Source organism: Hoplias malabaricus, chromosome 3, assembly GCF_029633855.1.
Source record: "Hoplias malabaricus isolate fHopMal1 chromosome 3, fHopMal1.hap1, whole genome shotgun sequence".
NCBI lineage: Eukaryota > Metazoa > Chordata > Actinopteri > Characiformes > Erythrinidae > Hoplias > Hoplias malabaricus.
Window position 1 is genome coordinate 54,166,357 of NC_089802.1, and position 21,908 is coordinate 54,188,264.

The following is a 21,908-nucleotide window of genomic DNA, read 5'->3' on the forward strand; positions in this document are numbered from 1 at the left end:
TCGTGTGGAAATGATACACCTATTGACATGACTAGACACAGTGCATCATTGTTTTTCATTATGATAAAACCAGAGTACTATGCATTTTCACTGAATTGTGGTATGTACATCTTAAGTCTTCAGAAGTAGATGGATCAGCGCTGTCTGCGAAGGGACAGTTGACGGCGGGGAATGCGGTACTCTTCCTGTCCGACACAGAAAGGCACCTCCTTCCTGCGCTCACACACTCCAGTGGAACTACCACTACGTGGACGCCCTCCAGGATCTGACCTCCTCTGCTTTTCAGTCCACCAATCAGAAAGAAGAGAGCTAGTGACACTGCTGGACAGTACACACCAATAGGACTACACTCCAGACCAAATGTATAGAAGCAAGTACTTACATAGGCAAATTAACAAGAAAATTATACTTCTTGATATTCACATTATTCACAAACATAACAAAAATAGACTCACTACACAGTGTTAATCTCACTGATTCTAAGTTTGTATTGCTTCTGGAAATTCTCCTGCAGAGTTGTATTGCAGCTCTAATCATATCCTCTTTATAGTCACATTCAGATGCTTCTGGCAGCTTGATTACCTGATCCAAGTGTGCCGTATTTTGGAGGTAATTACAGTGATTCAAACTATCACTTAATAATTATTAAAGAATTACTATTTTATAATGAAATAAACAAAAATTTTTAAAATGCCATTGAAAATACATGGGAACACATTCTCTGTGTAATACTTCAGGGTAAGTATACATAACTGCTACTGTAACTAATGGGGGAAAAAGAGGAAAATCGGGTAAAATCTTTGACCAAAATAAAGTTTCTAGTTGAATTTGATGCATTTTGTACTTGTAACCTAAGTCCTAACAGAAACTAGTGGTGTCTAATGATGGCAATTGAGAAAGCAGATGAACAGGTTTTAATTCTACAAGGTTCTGTTAGTTTTTTCTTCAGCAGGGAATTTAAAAATACCTAAAGGTAATTGGTTTGGTTTGTTTTTCTCATTTCATTAATATGATGCATAAAATGCATGATTCTGATGGTCTGATATATGAAAACATACCAATTATCATCATCATCATCATCATCATTATCCCCTTCTTTGACGCTTAATCCATTTCAGGGTCATGGTGATATACAGATTATTCAAGCTAAATTCAAAATATTTTAGTCTAGTTTGTGCATGCATTAGCAAAGGAACCATTAAATGGTTTAATATGGCAGGTAAATGCATTTAAATGGCTCTTACATCTTTGTGGTAGCGATGGGAGCAATGGAGTTCATAAGTTCCTCCTATGCCTCCTCCATTACACAGTTCTTCATGGCAGATCAGACACACACTATCTGCATCACTCTGAAAAATAACATTAACAGCAGACTCACATTCTGCAAAATTACAAAGAAAATTAAGACACTTATGCTACGCAAATGTTTTCAAATCAACTATAGCTGAATTATCTCACAGCTCATTTTAGACTTAGGGTTGCTTACAATGAAGGACTAACTCTGTGAAAAATATGTCCCAGGATTATAAAACTCTAATTATCACAGTGACATTTTCTGTTTTTTTTTAGTGTCAACAACATAATTCAGTGTAAAACATATTGTTCCTTCTATCATATCAAAGCCCCTCCTGGCTTGGAGTCCAATAAAGCATAATTGGCTCAACCTCCTCACATACTTGCTGTCGTTAAGACCTTGTGTTCTCCCTTGGGATGGCCTACAGCCCTGCCCTCTTGGGCTTTCCACAGTGACATGAACACCATCCAAAACTTTCTCTAAGCAAGATGGTGGATTCTGATACAAAACAACCATCCACATATTCCTCTACTGAGAAAATAAACAGAAAAACAGCCTCTAACAAAGAGTGAGACAAGACAAAAATCAACGCTGGAAAAACATTTCCAATATGGAAAACACTAAGTGCTGCTAAATGGCTCAAACAAGACTCTGAACTCACGGTTATTCCTCTAGACTCGCTCTCCCGTGGCAGTGACTTCTTTCCTCGCTGATGTGGTGAGATGGTGCACTGTGAAACACTGCTTTCTCTTCTCTAACTCCCTTTGTCAGGTAAATTCTTGCTTTAACTCACTGCGGTATGGTGTCTGGTGGACTGGGAGGGCAGATTTTCACATTTCCTCCATAAATGCTGTTGTTGTTACACACTGTTTTAACGCACAAGCCTGAAACTAGCATCTTATTTGCCTTTTTCTAATTCAGATTTCCCATTCCACGTTAAACATAAAATATGTTTACTGGTAAATCTTGTGTTAGTAATAATTAGTAATGTAATGTAATGTAAGTTAATAATGTAATTTCAGCATAAAACAAAGTGTTTGATTTGTGATATGTAACGTTTTTTTGTGCTGGTGATATATATTTGTACCAGTGCAACTGAATAGCATAAGACTTAGAACTCTCTGGGAAATGAGAAGAACTCAGAGAGGCCCTTCACTCACCAAGGACATGATTTTCTGATTGCGGAAGCGAAGTCTCTTTTCGAATGACTCTGCCAACTCAGGGATGGTGCAGATGCGGTTTTCTGGACCACCTTTCGTCCGGCTGCTTTCATCTGAGGAGACACGGCGAGCACGAGGGTGAGGCCGCACCTCTTTCTCCTCTCGGTTCTTCAGGTAAACGGAAGCAGGGGCCATAGTGGTAGGGTTAAGGGACTTCAGCTTCATGGCTTCCAGCTGCGACTGAGAGGGAGGTAGTAAGGAAGGAAGAGTTTACCCTAACATTTGCAATGGTCCATATTTTGAGCCACATTTCAATTCCTCAGTGTCATAACTGAAAATTTGGGAAGCTCTACAAAATGTAAATGAAACAGATTGCAATGATGTGCAATATTTTTAAAGCCTATATTAATTGAAAACAAAAGAAATGTTTCAAACGTTGAAACTAAGTCATTTTATTGTTCTTTGAAGAATATTTAAAGAAAGCTTGGCGAAGGAAACAAAAGACTGTTAAATTGTATAATGCTACAGATATAAATATAAATCAGGTTAATTGGTAACAAATCAGTAAAATGACTGGTTTTAAAAAGTACATGTCAGAGAGTCTTTCAGAAGTAAAGATGAGGGATGAAACAATTTAGAATCATGTTTCTCAACATAAAAGATTAAAGAACCCAGTGTTTTCTTCATCTGACTGATCTTCAGGCCCTAATGTGACACTGAATTAATAACAGACACAGTTTTGTAGTGGAAATCAGGGGCTCATAAATAGATCTGAAATCCATTGTCTGTGAATACACTTTATTGCTGCATTCACAAGTTAAAACACTATAATTCAAAAAAGAAACAGCATACTTCCACAAGATATAGAAATGCTGCCAACTTCTCTGGGCCTGAGCTCAGTGCCATGTGGCAGGAAAAATCTACAATTTATTATTATTTTTGCTAATCATGGATGCTGTATCCTCTAGGCAAAAAAGAGAGGGACCACCCAAACTGTTATAGGCACACAGTTCATCAGTGATGGTATGGGGGTGCATTAGTGTGCATGGAATGGGTGAATTTAATAAACAATATTTGAATCAGGATAAGAAGTATCACTGAAATCCTAATTCAGTTACAAGGTACAAGCTCATCTTTACAGAGCCTTACCCAACAGTATTTTCCCTGGCGGTGATATATTTACCTTATAACTGGGCTAGCTTTTGATATTACTTCTGTAATTTACAGCGATAACAATATTCTACACAGGCAGCATGTTAAAATTCAGTGGAACCCAAAATATTACCAAATGCTTTTGTGGCGCCCTTCTTCTCGACAATTTCATCCATTTTGTTCTCTGCAGTAGAAACATGCATCAGAGTTTCTTTTCATTTGCATACCCTCCAGTCTATGCTATAAACTTTCAAAGCAGTGTTCAAATTATATGCATGCCCACAGTAAAATATTTGTAAAGTATATAATTATGTCCCTTTTTAGAGCATCCTTTTTTAAAACAAACCATATATTAGAGTATTTAAATGGCTTCATTCTAAGTGGATCTGCAAGAAATCAGTTCAGCTAGACTGCAGAGCAAGCAGTGCTTCTCAACTGGAAACCATAGTCCCGATGGGCAGCAGAGGGGCTCAGTGATAAATCTTAGCTGTGTCTGCTTCAGTCACATTTTAAACAGTGGTACTTTTTAAAAAGTGATTAAAAGTGGCATTTCTGGAAATACAGTGACTGTGTAAGTCAAATGAATATAACATCATGGGGCACAGTGGTGCCTATTATCCACAAAGGTGGTCTTAGTGTAAATAAACTTTATAAAACATTGTTTTAGATCAGACATTCCCCCTGGTCCTGGTTGCACTAATTCTTGCAAAATCCAGTGCTTGTATTTGATTATCTGGATCAGATAAAAAAAACTAAAATACTCAGAGCAGTAACACATGGGGACTGGTAAGGCGGGGAGACACTGCATTAGAGCATTTGGTTTAAATTGAAAATCTATCATAGATTAAAGAAATATTTACTGCACATTACTGAATATTTTATAAACTACTGTGTCCCGTATTGAAGGCATTTAAAATACCTGAGTATCGATCCCCAAAGTGTTAAATTTAGTAGAATGTTTCTGCATTGTTTTTAACGCACCCATCATGACTTGTTATTTAAATATTTCTGTTATCATTTGAGGGCGGCACGGTGACGCAGCAGGTAGTGTCGCTGTCACACAGCTCCAGGGGCCTGGAGGTTGTGGGTTCGTTTCCTGCTCCGTGTGACTGTCTGTGAGGAGTTTGGTGTGTTCTCCCCGTGTCTGCGTGGGTTTCCTCCGGGTGCTCCGGTTTCCTCCCACAGTCCAAAAACACACGTTGGTAGGTGGATTGGCAACTCAAAAGTGTGTGAGTGAATGTGTGTGTGTGTCTGTGTTGCTCTGTGAAGGACTGGCTATGAATGTTATCATTTGAATTTTATTAAATGTCATATGTCAGTTTTAATTCCATATATTTATTTATTTATTTTAAAATCTGTCCGTGCAAGCAAGACCACAGGCTTTCCCTCGGGTCTGGCCTAAAGACAGGCAAAGAGTTACTTTTTGACCCTAGTCATTGAGAAATCATGATTGGGGACATCTAAACTCTGTGCATTAGTGGCATGTCTACAACCTGTATTTTGCAGAAATAGACACCGCACTGATGTTAAATTACCGCACATCTTGACCTGAGTGAGGCCTTATACTTATTTATTGTTCCTCAAACTGTTGCCTCTTTATTACACATTTGGCACATTTTCACAATTCTTTGTTAATTGTTTTTTCAAAGTTATCATTTATATCAATTTTTTATACCAACTTTTGTGAGCTATATTTTTTCATTCTCCCTTTCCTTTTTTTTTTACTCACTTATTATAGCATATTTTCTGTCCAGTTAAGTTACTGTCTTTTGGAAGGGTGAGTTAAGTGGTGTGCCACACCGAAACATGTGAATCCAGCCTCTGCTTCTTTTTGGATCACTGCTAGTCTCATTAACGTGGCCAAGAACTGCCTACTACTGCAGGAAAAGCAATTTGACACACAAAAGGCCCAATCACATAGTCTGCTATTTTGGCATGATATGGCTGATATGACACAGGAGGCCAAACGCATTTGGAAGCATCCTGACAGTGAGACCAACTTAATGCACTGAAAACATCAGACTCTCCGTCAACTTGTGGGCAGAGCGTCTGTGGCTAAGATGAGACCACTGCTAACACAGACACTGGAGAGCCTAATACACTCAGAGGAGAATGCTCAACTTTCAGATGTCTTATGACAGCTAACAGAGACTTGAAATGGCTATCGTAGCACTGATTGATGGGTGGCTAAGGCAAAACCAGGAATTAAACTGGCTATCACCTAATGATAGAGCCAATGCTTACACTTCTGTGCCACTCAGGAGACAGTCATTTACTGATGATTTATAATGTTAGAGACATTGTATGTTGGACAAAGAATGGCAGGTAAGGGCTGTATATGTTCACATTAAACTTCCCAAACTCTATGCATAATATTAATTTATATCAGTATATACGAGGTTTAGAAGCAATTTACCTTTTCAACAAACGTATTATTTTCATGCTGGACAAAGAAATTAAGGCCACCAGAGTTTTCCAATGCACTTGCTAAAATATGGGCCGCTTTATAACAGATATGCACTGTTACTTGCACAAGCATCTAAAAGAAAAACCTCACCTGAGCAAAGGTGGGTCCGAATAATTCACGGCAGTTACAATCCAAACACTTATGTTCTGTGTCCCCCTAGAGGTGGCCTAAAGAACAGCACGTTTTGGTGGATCATGCTGTTATAAAATTTCAGGAAGAAAACTGAGAATTTCTGTTTTGGCTTATCAGCCTGTTCTGAAAGCATTTGTCCGCACCCTATGAACACAAACACAATCTATAATCTTTTGGAACAGCAGCCTATTCAACACCATCAAGCAGCTTAGCATACTTAGCATATTTGGCATGCACATCACTCTGTATCAACAAAGAAAGAACAAGTATGCCCTCCTTCCATGAATTTCCAGTCTGTTATTCAGTCAAAACCACAGCTTTAGATTTGTTGAGTGTATGGAAGTCAGTTCATTTGTTTCTAATTGGTGATATACTTAATAGAAAAATGTTCAGCATGTCTGTACACTTAATTTGTTTTGATACAAACATCATTTAGAATATTCAGATGTAAAATGCTTTAACTGAGATAAGCTCAGAAATGTTCATGCCACTGGTGATAAAGCAGACATTTAATACAAACCGGATTCCAAAAAGTTGGGACACTAAACAAATTGTGAATAAAAACTGAATGCAATGATGTGGAGATGGCAAATGTCAATATTTTATTCGTAATAGAACATAGATGACAGATCAAAAGTTTAATCTGATTAAATGTAACATTTTAAAGGAAAAATATGTTGATTCAAAATTTCACAGTGTCAACAAATCCCAAAAAAGTTGGGACAAGTAGCAATAAGTGGCTGGAAAAAGGAAATTGAGCATATAATGAACAGCTGGAAGACCAATTAACACTAATTAGGTCAATTGACAACATGATTGAGAATAAAAAGAGCTTCTCAGAGTGTCAGTGTCTCTCCGAAGCCAAGATGGTAAGAGGATCACCAATTCCACCATTGTTGCGCAGAAAGATAGTGCAGCAATACCAGAATGGTGTTACCCAGCGTAAAATAGCAAAGACTTTTAAGTTATCATCATCAACCGTGCATAACATCATCAAAAGATTCAGAGAATCTGGAACAATTGCTGTGCGTAGGGGTCAAGGGCGTAAAACTCTACTGGATGCTCGTGATCTCCGGGCCCTTAAACGTCACTGCACCTCAAACAGGAATGCCACTGTCAAGGAAATAACAGAATGGGCTCAGGAATACTTCCAGAAAGCATTGTCAGTGAACATAATCCACTGGGCCATCCGCCGTTGCCAGCTGAACCTCTCAGTGCAAAGACGAAGCCATTTCTAAGCAAGCTCCACAAGCTCAGACGTTTGCACTGGGCCAGGGGTCTTTTAAAGTGGAGTGTGGCAAAATGGAAGACTGTTCTGTGGTCAGATGAGTCACAATTTGTTGTTCTTTATGGAACACTGGGACGCCATGTCATCCGGACCAGAGAGGACAAGGATAACCCAAATTGTTATCAACGCTCCGTTCAGAAGCCTGCATCACTGATGGTATGGTGTTGCATGAGTGCTTGTGGCATGGGCAGCTTGCATGTCTGGAAAGGCACCATTAATGCAGAGAACTATGTTCAGGTTCTAGAACAACATATGCTCCCATCTAGACGTCATCTCTTTCAGGGAAGACCCTGCATTTTTCAACAAGATAATGCCAGACCACATTCTGCAGCAATCACAACATCATGGTTACGTAGGAGAAGTATCCGGGTACTGAAATGGCCAGCCTGCAGTCCAGATCTTTCACCTATAGGGAACATTTGGTGCATCATACAGAGGAAGGTGCGACAAAGAAGGCCCAAGACGATTGAACAGTTAGAGGCCTGTATTAGACATGAATGGGAGATCATTCCTATTTCTAAACTTGAGAAACTGGTCTCCTCTGTCCCCAGACGTCTGTTGAATGTTGTAAGAAGAAGAGGGGATGCCACACAGTGGTAAAAAATGGCCTTGTCCCAACTTTTTTGGGATTTGTTGATGCCATGAAATTTTGAAACATATTTTTCCCTTAAAATGATACAGTCTGCCCTGTGAAGGACTGGCGTCCCCTCCAGGGTGTATTCCCGCCTTGCGCCCGATGATTCCAGGTAGGCTCTGGACCCCCCGCGACCCTAAATTGGATAAGCGGTTACAGATAATGGATGGATGGATGGATGATACAGTCTCTCAGTTTAAACTTTTGATCTGTGATTTGTGTTCTATTCTGAATAAAATATTAGATGTTGACACCTCCACATCATTGCATTCAGTTTTTATTCACAATTTGTTTAGTGTCCCAAGTTTTTTGGAATCCGGTTTGTATGTTAAGTCTGTTTAAAGCTACATTACCAGTGAAATGTTTGGAGACGCCCTCTCGGGGAGGGTTTCCTTGGTTTACAGTACAGTACAGTACAGTACAGTACAGTACCAGTCAAAAGTTTGGACATCTCCTCATTCAATGGTTTTTGTTTCTTTCTAAAATTATTTTCTACATTGTAAATAAATATGAAAGACATTAAAACTGTGAAGGAATTTCATAATAAACAAAAAAGTGTTAATTAAACCAGAATGTGTTTTATACTTTAGATTCTTCAAATTAGCCATGTTTTACTTTGGTTATAGCTTTGCACACACTCGGCATTCTATCAATCAGCTTCATGAGTTCGTCACCTGAAATGGTTTTCAGTGAATAACTGTAGCCTCTTCAAGATTTAATTTTTAGAACTGCTTGCCTTCTTACTGTGTTTGAGACCATAACTTGGGTTGTGCAAAGGTAGGGTGTTCTGTTCAGTGAATAGCCCTGTTCCACCAATGACTAATGAGAAGATGTGTCTGTAGGTTACTGTAGGATACAGAAAGTTAGTCACATGGTACAGAAACATACTGACCTAATTACTGATTGTGATAAAAACCAGGAATTGCAATGACTTTGCTAATATATATGCTAATATATATTATATATATGCTGCCACTCCTGGTTTCTGGACCCTTCCATTGTAAAAAGTACATTGCTTTGCACCATGTCACACCACTCTGAACGACTTAGTTCACTTGGTTCATTTTGAAAAATGGGGCAATTCACTTTTAGCATTTTAACCACATGTGTTATGTGTGCATGCACAAGGTGGAATGATATACAGTGAATGAGAGTGTGTGAGTTAGAGAGAGAGACACAGAACGAGAGAGAGATGCCATAGCCTGAGGGACACTGTGTGACAGTGTTGGCAGTGTTAAAGTAAACATAGCAAGCAATATTGGCTGCTAAACTACAAGCTCTTCCATTAGGAACCATATCACTTCATATTCATAATTAAGCACATTTCCCTGTATAAGGGTAAAGACAGAGCTCTGGAAATCTGTACTCAGACACTGAAACTAATTTAGAACACTGCCATCAAAGATTTTCTACAAGCACTGTCATATGGCTGGAAAAAAGTAGTTGTTCTGAGCAACGTAGGCCTTCTCCACAATTATTCCTTGAATGCACCATCAGTACAATCTAAGTTCAAAGTATGAAGCCACTCAGATTTCTCTTCCACATCTTTTGCAATAAAAAGCATTAACAGGGTCTGGTACTGATGTTGGATTATTAGTTTTGGATCACAAAAGCCACTAAAACTCATCCCAAAGCTTCACACTCAAGATGCAATTCCAGTGCTCAGCAACCCGATGCTGGGGAGGCTTAATACTGATGCTTGGACTTGAGGATGATGACCTTAGGCACTTGTGCAGCTGCTCCCATTTTATTTCATGTTACACTATAAAGATGATGAATGCAGGGGTGCATTTTAAAGTGCTAAATTCCTTGATTATAAGACCTTTGCATATGAAAATGCCACCTAAAATTTCTACTTTTTTTATCACCCACATCCTTTGTAAATATCAAAACTGTGTAAAGCCGAACGGGCCTGAACTGGATGAGAGAAAAGTGTGTTTATGTGTGTGTCGTGTGTAACTTCAGGAATGTGACAGATAATGGGTCACTGATCAGAGAGCAATTAAAACATTCTCACAATCTGAATAACTGTCCATGAGTGAATGTAATGTACACATCTGATTATAAGAGACTCTATTTCTGCCTGACTAAACATCATTAATCAGCTTAAACATTTACTGTCTTATCTGTATGTACTTAATATGATATGGTTTTGTGAATGGGAGAGCTGATATGGTACTATATTATTCCAAAAGCATATGCATTGGGAAGCTAACTTGAATAAAATATAAACTTTAGTTCCACAGGAATAAAATTCATTACATTAGCACAATTATGGTCTTATACTTTATATACTTTACTTATGTTTTATTGTTGTTACCTATTGTCGCTGTCCCATGAAAAACATATATCTCCAAAATAAAACTTTTACAACAGAATGAGGAAAAAAACCTTTTCAAATTAAAGGGAAGCCAATATAAAATATGTTATTCCAAGTAATTTTCAAGCATATCTATTGGTCTTTTTAAAAATGTGAAACACTGCTGTTGTGTTTAAATGATGCAGTAATTTATAAAATGTCAAAAATGTAATACATGTTTTTGATTGGATAGCAACAAAATGTGTTGACATATTTTATTCATTCAGATGTATTTTGCCTTGAATAAAACACCATGCACACTTTCTGAGTTATTATTAAAGGTAAGTGGCACTTAAATATATTTATTGTATTAAATATTAAATATATTTAATATATATTTTTGATGTGGCATAAAATATTTCTCATAAAGTCTTCTACTTTATAATATGATTTTCTAACTTCCAAGTGGATGTTTTTTGGATGTTAAACAACTGATCTTGTTTTGGTTTCCCAGTTTCTGAAGACCTGTAAAAATGGCAACTAACATAACTTTAATATAGAGAACATAATATAGCATCAATATCTCCATATCAATGCTATATTTTGAAATTACGATTACTTCCCTTATTAGAACATTGACCATGTATTGTCTATCAGGACTTATATTTTCAATAAGCATTTTGGGTTTAAACAGATGTTTGACAAAATTAACTTGTGACAACATGACATTAATAGTGCGTTATCCAGCTATCCAACCCTACATCCCCTTCCCATCCATCTAACCTCTTCCCCCCGGTGCCGATGACTTCCTACCATGCAGGGGAGAGAAGCGCGGCGATCAGCATAAGAGCGAGCAGGCCTATGGAAGCTCCTCTTTCTCTCTTTGGATGGCTCCTTGCTGGCACCATGACCCCAGAAACTGCTCATCCATTTGGTGAAATTTCCATCATCATCTTCATCATTGTCCATGATGATGGCAGGTAGCAGACGCAGAGACAGCTTGAAGGCGGAGTGTGTGGAGCCCAGTGGGGCTCCTGACCTCTGGGAAAAGAACTGGACGTCGAGTGGACTGGACGCTCCCTCGTTGGATGAGCTGTGGAAGTGGACTTCTTTCTGGACCCCTGAGATACCGAGCTTGGACTACAAGGAATGACCTAGGCTGGATGCTAGAACAGACAGAGCAGGGCAATAGGTTGTAATTAGATCCCTTGGGTTGGTTAGGTGAGTGCAGTGGTTGGCGTTTGTTGTCCTAAGTCAGCCCAAATATACACACACTAGTTAAAGTCTTTAAATAAGTGAAACCCTTTTTAATCTGTTCAACATCAGAAAAAGAGGGAGGGATATAGTAGAGGGAGAGGTATGCAGAGCCAATGATTAGAGAGAGAGAGAGAGAGAGAGAGAGTGTGTGTGTGTGTGTGTGTGTGTGTGTGTGTGTGTGAGAGAGAGAGAGAGAGAGAGAGAGAGAGAGAGAGAGAGAGAGTACTAATGGGTGGAGACATGAATCTAATGGGCGGGGTATGTGTGTCTGTGGGCTGTAGGGGTGGTCTGCTTTTAAAATCTTTCCATTACAGAACACAGAGCCTAGAGGGCCCAGTTACACACACATAGCACACACATACGCACACACACACACTCACACACAGAAACACCAATTTGCCCATACTTTCCACTGGTTGAGCACATGAAACCTGCCAATAATTATGGACTGCAGCAGTGAAGACTGAATTATGTGGGGAATCCTACGGCAGGCATCATTTACTCTTTGACTGGAATCTTTGAGGATAGGAGTTAAGCAATTGAACAATATAATGTCAACCAGGCAGAAAAAAACGCAGAAATGAAACTATACTTCATTTCTTTCCAGTCAAAGGAATATTAAAATGTATATATATTATATGTATTTATAATAATTTATAATAATATTATTATAAGCTTAATATTAGCTTTGTAATTCTGCTTTCAGCCTATTGCAGACATGGCTCACTTTAGCAGAGAGAAAGCATGCTGACTCCTACTGGCTTACTAGCCTCCTTTATTTTGTGGCTGGTGTATTTTGAGCTGACCCTTTTTTGCAGAATTTGACAAACGTCCCTTCATAAAGAAGCAATCTGGGCCACACGGCGGCCTCCCTGCAGCTCTGTCTACTGTCCTGCTCCAGTTGTTCATACTGTCATCCCACAGGGCAGCAGACTTTACACTAGAAGAGGCCAGAGACTTGTGGAATATATGGAGCACCTGTTTTGTATTATGCTGTATTGGTAGACTACATGATGTCTGCTGTTAGTAGACTATGTGACCTCTGCTACTGCTAGACTATATGACCTCTGGGTCATAGAAATATGTCAATTACTCTAGTGCCTCCATTTTTAAATGTACAAGAGGGTTTCAGTGATATTGTATTAAATATTTAAAAATACAATTGTATTCTTAAAATAGAGTAATTTTCATTAAAATTTTTTTTACAACAATCAAGTGCTATTATTTTCAAGAACAATTCTAAATATTAACTGAGTATAATAAAGCTAAAATACCTGGAGTACTGCAGCCATACATGACAGAATGTTTTCTGACTTAACAAACCAATATTACCATACCTCTGATTTATTTACTTTTTTTTTTACCATTTTTTTTAAGATCCATTTTTTTAAAAAATAATATAAACCTAAACCTTATAGGCAATGACTGACAGCAGATAGTTGCAGTAGATAACAGGCTAAGACATTGTACACATTTTAAGCTGAGCTGAGACAAAAAGTTTGGGGTTTGTTTTGAGCTTCTTTGTAATTTTTGTCCCCTATTGAATGGCTCAGTATTTGCCAGCTTCTATATCAAATTTTTAGTCCTACATTATTTTATGCAGCAAATTACCTCTAACAGGCAGGAGATGCCATGTTTAAAAAGGATTCCATGTTTAAAAAATCCTGCCACTCCTGCTCTGTGATATTGGGTTTTAACCAACATATCAGTGATTAAGGAACTCAAAGTTCACCCAATCCATCCTTTTAAAATGATTTACTAACCTAACTGAAAAGTCAAATAAGTTAATTTATCGATTAAATAATACTGATTATGCACAATATAGCTAGGTGCTAGGTATTTAACCTTAATTATGATTTTAGCATTACATTTACTTTCTGTATAGTTTCTGCTTTCATGCTAGTAACGCACTTGTTACCATGGAGACAGGTTGCGCAGAACATGACTTTTCATTGGTTGAAAACATGGACCAGTTGCTTATTACTAATGATAGGCACTATTTTTCCTACAGTGCAATGCAAAACAGTAAGGTATGGAAGCCAATACCCACCAAATAAAAGATTTTTTTTTTAATGCACCAATTATTTTCATTAATTAATTAAGATACTAAAACAATATTTTGAGATATTATATTGACTTTGTATTTCAAAATAATGAGATAGTATCTCAAAATAATGACACACTATTATCAATACATGAATTATATCTCAAAATAATGAAATAGATATGTTGAATATCTCAGTATATTGGCTAATAATAAGATACCTCAAAATAATGAAACACTAACTGAAAATAACAGAGGCAATTTCTCTGTATATTGATTTAGTATCTAAATATCATGAGATGGTATCTCAAAATATTGAAATAGTCACACACATATTAATGACAAATATATTGGTGCTTTTTTATTATTTACTTATTTATTATTATTATTTCATATGGTGGAAATAAGCTTTCATACAAAGAATGATAAATACAACAATGAAAGTGTAACTGTGATGTTAGCAAGAGAGTTTGCAATGATATATTTTGGCATAGCAAAATTCCATTATATATTTTAGTACAAAAAGTACTAAGTAGTAAGTTCACGACCCCTTAGGTTTCCTATGCATTTGTGCCTTTCATAAAGCTTTGCTCTTTGGCTGTTCTGCAATGTTATATTGTTCCATAACAGAGAAAATAAATAAGGACCCTAAAGGAGCAAGAAAACATAAAAAACACATAGGTCAAGGCTAAGGACTCAAGGACTCAGACTGACCAACACTACGTTAAGTTACAAACGAATTAATCAATTACAAGTATCAAAATATACAGAATTTATAATCCAGGCAATTTAATGCACATACAGTACTGTGCAAAAGATTTAGGCACAGGCAAAAACTGTTAGAAAGTAAAGAGGACTTCAAAAATAATGGAATTAATTCTTTATTACTTGAAAGAATAAGACAACAATGTGCAGTAAACATTAATAAACATAAGAAAGTGAGTAACAATTTGCTTATTTTATTTTCTTAAATATTAATCCTAGTTACAGTTTATACAGTTTAATAAAAAAATTAGATGGTAGTTTTACTGAGTGTCTTGGAGAATCTGCCACAGTTCTTTTAAGAAGTTGGCACTTGTCACACTTCTTTTTTTCATGCAAAAACTCAGGAGCCTTCATTACGTTTTTTTTTCTTCTTTTGAACATAATCTATTTTTAATAAGTTGCTATCTTTACAGACATACAATTATTATTTTTTGTATCATTAGTATTATTATTATTGGTAAAGTAAATCTAAAATGTTTTTGTACTTACTCAATAATGGAGAATTCATAAAATAAATATCTATAATATAAAAAAATAGGGTGCCTAAAACCTTTGCACAGTACTGAATATTACTGACATGTGCCAAATTAAAGCTTGTATAACCTCCATAAAAGAACAGTACCAGTAGGTCATCCTGCACAATAGCAGGTGCTGGCATGAGGGGTATAAAACCCCTAAGCTTTGAGCTCAGAGTAGTTGCTGAACTTCATTCTTCTTCACATATCTATGGGATAATATGGTGACTGTAATCCAGAAATCACCATACAATCTTAGCTTGTGTTCATGGCTGCATGTCCTCACCTGACCTGACAGACTTAGACAGACTCCCAGGGTTCTCAAGGTTCATCTCAGGGCAGAAACACTCCAGTCATCTTTACCATTTTCAGCACATTCAGTCTTATTTATAAGACTATTAGACTATTATAACATGTATAATACCATCACCCCTGATAAAGGTTCATTATGGGTATCTTCTAAGAAGTCATTGAGTGAAAGAAATTTTATTAGCAAATTATGGTTTACGTTACAGCTGTAGAAGTTCTGGAAGTTTAATTCATTCGTCTCCAACATCTAACTTAATATTACAAGTATTACATTTGCACCAGTTGATCTGATTGGTCTGAAATGCTGTAATATTATTGAACTCATTGTTATTCAATTTGTAGGTCATCACTGCACTTATGAAAACAGAATGACTTAAAAAATAAACTAAGATTAAAGATATCAGCATTATTGCATATGTATTTTATGTTCAGTTAAACAAGTATGTATATGCCAGTTCTTTTAAGAAGAATGCATCAAAATATGTGGTATAATTATCAGCCCCATTTCCAGAAAAGTTGGGACCTTCTGTAAAATGCAGTAAAAAAAATATGTGATTTGTTAATTCTCTTGAAGAATTCTTTATTTAACTGACAAAAACAGTGGATATGGTTGTTTACTTAGACCTGAACAAAAAAACATTTTGGCACAGTTCACAGCAAAGTTACTTCATGCTCTGGTGCAACATAGCATACTGTCTAGCTAGAAACAGTCCTGCATATCCTTAGAAATTACATTTGGACACACATAACAGTTCTTTTGGGATAAAGTAAATTTAGTATGGCCTTATTCTGGGAATCTTTGTGAGGTTTAATCCGATCCGACTGTCTGCACTGTCTGCACTAGAACAGGGCTTTGCATAAACAAAACATCTGCCCTGACCCTGGCATTTTAAATTCGAAATGATTGATTGTGTCTCGTGTTCTAGCTGATAGCTACAATTGACAGGAGAGCTCCATGGCTGAATGAATGATGTACTGGATTGATATTTTGCATGTGTCAGCTAGAGGCAATAGGTACAGTATTGAGGACATGCTGGACTACTGAGCAAGCTTACTGTCTATGTAAAAAGTAATGCATATGGACAAGTACCATCCTGTCCTTTGACATGTTGTGATCACGTGTTCCATTCTGTTTTCTCATGTGCCATGTGTCTTTTTCTGTCCTGTTTCTAGTCACACCTTACACTTAAGCTCTGAGTGTTCACAGGTGTTTTCTACCATAATACACTATAAGCCCTCTCCTGTTAGTCTGTCCTGGCAGTTGCCCCAAGAAAAAACATTGTGTTTTTTATTGTTTACTTTACTACTTTGTGATTTATATTTATCTTTTATTGATCTTTGTGCATCCTCCTCTTTGTGTTTATTATGGATGGAATTTAAAAATAAAAAATAGTGTAAATAGGGCGGCATGGTGGCGCAGCAGGTAGTGTCGAAGTCACACAGCTCCAGGGACCTGGAGGTTGTGGGTTCGATTCCCGCTCTGGGTGACTGTCTGTGAGGAGTTGGTGTGTTCTCCCCGTGACTGCTTGGGTTTCCTCCGGGTGCTCCGGTTTCCTCCCCACAGTCCAAAAACACATGTTGGTAGGTGGATTGGTGACTCAAAAGTGTGAATGTGTGTGTGTGTGTGTGTGTGTGTGTTGCCCTGTGAAGCACTGGCGCCCCCTCCAGGGTGTATTCCCACCTTGCGCCCAATGATTCCAGGTAGGCTCTGGACACACCGCGACCCTGAATTGGATAAGCGGTTACAGATAATGAATGAATGAATGAATGAAATTAGTGTAGATGTAAAATCCAAATGGGAGGCCATTTTCATCAGCCAAAGTTTCAGAGCAAACTATTATTTATCAGTGGCATCCTGTAGATTTTAGACAGCAACAGGTTGCTGGAGCTTAGTAGGATGGAAGACAGAAGGCCTCGGGGCAGAGGGATTCAATGGATGAACATGACTGCTCACAATGGCATCAACATCTAACACACACACACAGGAATTCAACACATGGGAAACTGAAACTAGAAATATTTATTTTAAATGTATTTTGTTTTAGGGGGCGGCATAGTGGCGCAGCAGGTAGTGTCACACAGCTCCAGGGACCTGGAGGTTGTGGGTTCGATTCCAGCTCCGGGTGACTGTCTGTGAGGAGTTGGTGTGTTCTCCCCGTGTCCGCGTGGGTTTCCTCCGGGTGCTCCGGTTTCCTCCCACAGTCCAAAAACACACGTTGCAGGTGGATTGGCGACTCAAAAGTGTCCGTAGGTGTGAGTGTGTGAGTGTGTGAGTGAATGTGTGTGTGTCTGTGTTGCCCTGTGAAGGACTGGCGTCCCCTCCAGGGTGTATTCCCACCTTGCGCCCAATGATTCCAGGTAGGCTCTGGACCCCCCGCGACCCTAAATTGGATAAGCGGTTACAGATAATGGATGGATGGATGGATGGATGTATTTTGTTTTAAATGTAATTGGTCTTAAAATTTTTTAAACAGTTTTAGAGGTGCTCAGTAATAAGCCAGATGAGCAGATCTGAGAAATAAGAATTATTTCATAATTCAAAGAACATTCATAATTTCATATATTTGCAAAACAACCAATCTCCGACAGATGCTTTGCATTGCATTCACAAGAAATTATTAATTTCTAAGTTCTGCATGTCCAACTTTGGCTCTGGCAAACTGAATGTGTCTTAAAATATGACTACAGGCTAAAGTTGTTATATATTAAAACATTATATATATATATATATATATATATATATATATATATATATATATATATATATATATATGTGTCTGACTCTGGTGTGCTTTTGGCTCTATGTGGTCCTCATTTGTCACTAGTAATATCAATCCATGAGGCAGGTGGGTGAGAAAGATGAAAATAGGATTTGTAAGGCATATGACAATGTGGTCAAAATATATAATATATTTTTACAGAATCAAATTGAACCTTTCTATTTTGCTACTATTTTTACATTTAAAAGGAAAAAATAAAAAATAAAAATATATATTAAATAATATTTTTTTTTTACCGACCGCTGTTTCAGAGCTAACTTTATTTATTTAATCCTAGTTAAAATGAGACAAAATTCATTCATTCATTATCTGTAACCGCTTATCATATATATGAGACAAAATAAGTATCTTATTTGTACCTTATTTAATTCCTTTGTGTCTACGATGGGGGACTTTTATTTTGATGCCCACGCAGGAAAGACTTTAGTGTGCTGTGTGGTTTGACACTGGGCATTAGAGTTGTAATGCCCTTGTTATTGAGCGGTCTGTCTAAAGCCCCCAGGTGGAAAGATGAATTACAGTTTGTGTTGAAATAGAGTCCTATACACCTGTAACTATTCGTACCAACATGTTACGAGCGGGAGGAACTGTGGCCTGGTAAGACTCTGTGACTGTTTCACTTTAAACTGAGCCGTGTTCAGCGCTGCTCCGCCGCTAACAGCTGCACGGCACATTCACAGAGAAACAGTTATGATTAAAGATTGTAAACTGGAGACAGGCACATTTGTACTTTACTATTGTTGCTGACACTGTGAATAAACACGGCCAGGTTATGTGTGTGTGTTTGCGCGCTGTTTGTCAGTGTTGTTTCTCTTTACCCCCGGTGTAATGTGACAATTAGCTGCTAACATATAGCCATTCAGCAGTCAGTAACAGGAGCAGAGCTTCACCCACCCTCACAACCAGCAAAGCCATAAACGTTAATAAGCCATAGCGTTAATTAACCAGCTAATAAAACATGACCGACTCCTTATCCCGACAAACACAGCGATCCTGACTAACATTATTTCTCATTAATATAACTGGTTCCCTTTTCCGGTTAGCTAGCTGCATGTAATCCGAAATAAGAGCAACGTTAACCTTTGACGAAGCTGCCTGGTTGAAGTAACCTTAGATGAGTATACTCCCGATATTTTCTCTATTTAAAAAATAATTTCAGCGCTTATTGTTAGGTTAGTGGTTAATTCATCGTTATCAAAACAATGGTTTACGCCCCTGACATGTGTAACCTTGTTAAGCAAAACGAAGAAAGAGCTCATTAATACAAGCCTACGGTGTGAATGGAGCTCTCAGTAAGATAGTTCGAATAATTTACTCCGAAATGGTGTTGTGTGCTAGGATTCCTGATCTCAGATGGCTTAGGGCCTATCACTATTATAACGAATCACTAACTTTTTCCAGCATGGAGCATTTCACGTCAAACCATTCATAATGACTTTGTTAGCGTCCCAGTGACTTAAGTATTCTGACATTCAGACAAATCTTTAGACTTCCCCTTTTTAATTCACTCGCAAATGGCAGAGATTCTTACTTTTGTATACTCTTAGCCTGTGAAAAATTTGATATATTTGGCATGCAATGTGTGAAGATTCAGGCATAGTTAGACTGGATAATTTATGGAACATCATTGATCCAAACATTAAAATGATTTCACCCTCTTGTAGGAGGGGTATGTGTTTAGTGCTTGTTTGAAATGTAGTGTTAGTGGCACCTATAACGCTGCCATTTTTTAATGAGTGCATGCAATTTCAGACTTTATTTATGCTAAGATTATTTATAATTTGTTCTTTTCTCCCCTTCAATTTTAGACTTTTTGCAATTGATATTGACATGGATATTCCATTACGTAATCATTTGATGCATGATGTAGGTGCATTGCTGTAGGCCAAGATGATTGTAGTTAACGCAAATACTGTGATTTTCTTTTTTTTCTTTTTCATCCCTTAGCGTGGCTTGCAGGAATCTGCTCCCTTCCAGAATGGGTGTGAAGTTCCGACTGCCTCTGCAGAAGCTGCACCCTCTCTCTCGTGCCATCCACCATCGCTATTCATCCAACAGCAACCCCCAGAAGCCCCCTCACTGTTCAGCTGTGCGCCATTTCACATCCCTCTCCAGGCTCCCCATGCGCCCCTCCAAGTCCCGTTCTGGAAGCCATGGCTACCAACAGCAGCGCTCCTTTTGGGTAGCTCGTCTGGCTGCTAGGCTGCTCAAGCTGCGATATATTCTGTTGGGCTCTGCTGTAGGAGGAGGCTACACAGCTAAAAAGGTTCTATAACCTTTCATGTCATTCACTTCATAGGAGACGGACTGTCAGAGTCCAGTGGGAACAGTTATGATTTAATTTGTTTAATTTACAAATGCAGCTGTAATTAGCTGCTCATCAAATTAGTTCATATGTTAATATAAAAAAATAGAGCTTTGATATACAGCGATCAGCCACAGTATTATGACCACATCTGTCTTGTTATATTCACTATCTATTCTCTCAGCCTCACAGATGGTACAGGAGCACTTTGTAGTTCTACAATATGCAGACTGTAGTCCAACGCTTGCTCTTCATTCTTTGTTTGCCCCTTTCTTAACACTTAACCTAATCCTTCAGAATTTAGATTTGAAAGTCTACAAGTGTGAAACTCAAAAATGCTGTTAAGTTAGAGCTGAGTCATCTCAATTTGCCATTGTGTAATTCTATTTCCCATTTAGAGAGAACACTGATTCCACACCTAACACCAGAATAGCTTCAGTTTTTATTTTATGTAGTACATTTGAAGAGCAAACATAACAAAACAGCATGCATTTTGTGTATGATACAAGTTGTGGTTTGACCTCTCTGTTACCTTGTCTACTTCATGTTTGCAAATTAAATAAAACAGCACATAGAATCTAGTACATACTTAACTATACTGTCCGGTGTCTGTTGTGCTAAATATACATGTCTGCTATTACACAATATTCAGTGTAAATTTCTTAGTAGAAACGCAAATTTTTATTGAGCCATGTTTGTCAGTAGTTTTTTATTATTGTATTGTATATTATAGTATTGATTTTGTTAGTCAGTTCATATATGTTTCCCCTGTCTTCACTGCTAAAATATTTGTCTTTCTCTTGCCATCCAGACATATGATGAATGGAAAGAAATGATACCTGACCTGAGTGAGTACACATGGATAGTGCCGGACTTTGTTTGGGAATGGACTGAAAATTTTGATTTAGGTAGGTAATAATGCTAATATTCGTGCAAATCTACATTTGTGTTGTTGTTCAAAAAATACTTGTTGCTAGGACACATTCAATCAGAATTATTAATAACTGTGTGCTGTTGTCAGATGTGTTTTTATGTTGGCACAGACCCACTGTTATGTTTCAGTAATATTAATAATATCAAAAATATGTGGTTTGTTCCTAAATCAAGACAAGCTAGCCAGTGCTTTGCCTGAAATTGAGGAGATTGCAAAGCTGCTGCCAGACATGGAGAAGATTGGGGAGAACTTCACCTTCATCAAGAGTCTTCTCTCCAGTGGTGAGTGACAGTACATTGTATAATATCTTTGGAAGGAGAGGAAAGAAGCTGACAAATTTAAGTTCCAGTCAAGAATTTCTTGGTTTTTGTACAGAGCAACTTTTGCCTAATGCAATAGTAGCATATTATGTACTGAGAGACAGTGATGAGTTTATTTGAGCTATAAATTGAACTGATGGAACCTGATGGAACTGACATTGCCTACACAATTCTTGACTGGATCTTTTATTTAATTATCATTTTCACATTTGTTGTGCAGTTGTACCAAAAATGAAATAAAACACACACAGAT

The 21,908-nt window shown here is 37.7% G+C and overlaps 2 protein-coding genes across 2 annotated transcripts in view; one reads left to right on the plus strand and one right to left on the minus strand.

Annotated features, from left to right (window-relative positions):
* Nucleotides 1-75: 75 nt before the first annotated feature.
* Nucleotides 76-11,395, minus strand: lnp1 (leukemia NUP98 fusion partner 1). The gene is made up of 4 exons (XM_066663556.1): nt 11,240-11,395; nt 2,462-2,694; nt 1,245-1,347; nt 76-278 (listed from the first exon to the last, which is right to left on the minus strand). The coding sequence occupies exons 1-4, from the start codon at nt 11,393-11,395 to the stop codon at nt 135-137; spliced, it is 636 nt and encodes a 211-aa protein (XP_066519653.1). The 3' UTR covers nt 76-134.
* Nucleotides 11,396-18,531: 7,136 nt separating this feature from the next.
* The window catches only part of opa1 (OPA1 mitochondrial dynamin like GTPase), a 35,252-nt gene continuing 31,875 nt past the window's right edge, over nt 18,532-21,908 (plus strand). The window contains exons 1-4 of the mRNA XM_066664918.1: nt 18,532-18,693; nt 20,044-20,362; nt 21,213-21,309; nt 21,509-21,616. Coding sequence (XP_066521015.1) covers nt 18,665-18,693; nt 20,044-20,362; nt 21,213-21,309; nt 21,509-21,616 — 553 coding nt within the window. The 5' untranslated portion in view covers nt 18,532-18,664. The remainder of the gene's footprint in view (nt 18,694-20,043; nt 20,363-21,212; nt 21,310-21,508; nt 21,617-21,908) is intronic.

Excerpts from the sequence above, each read along its gene's own strand:
- lnp1 (XM_066663556.1), bottom strand. The coding sequence starts at position 11,395 with ATGGACAATGATGAAGATGATGATGGAAATTTCACCAAATGGATGAGC. Across the intron at positions 2,695-11,239 it reads GCGCTTCTCTCCCCTGCATG|TCGCAGCTGGAAGCCATGAA; the intron begins GTAGGAAGTCAT and ends CCTCCCTCTCAG. Across the intron at positions 1,348-2,461 it reads TTCCGCAATCAGAAAATCAT|TGATGCAGATAGTGTGTGTC; the intron begins GTCCTTGGTGAG and ends TATTTTTCAGAG.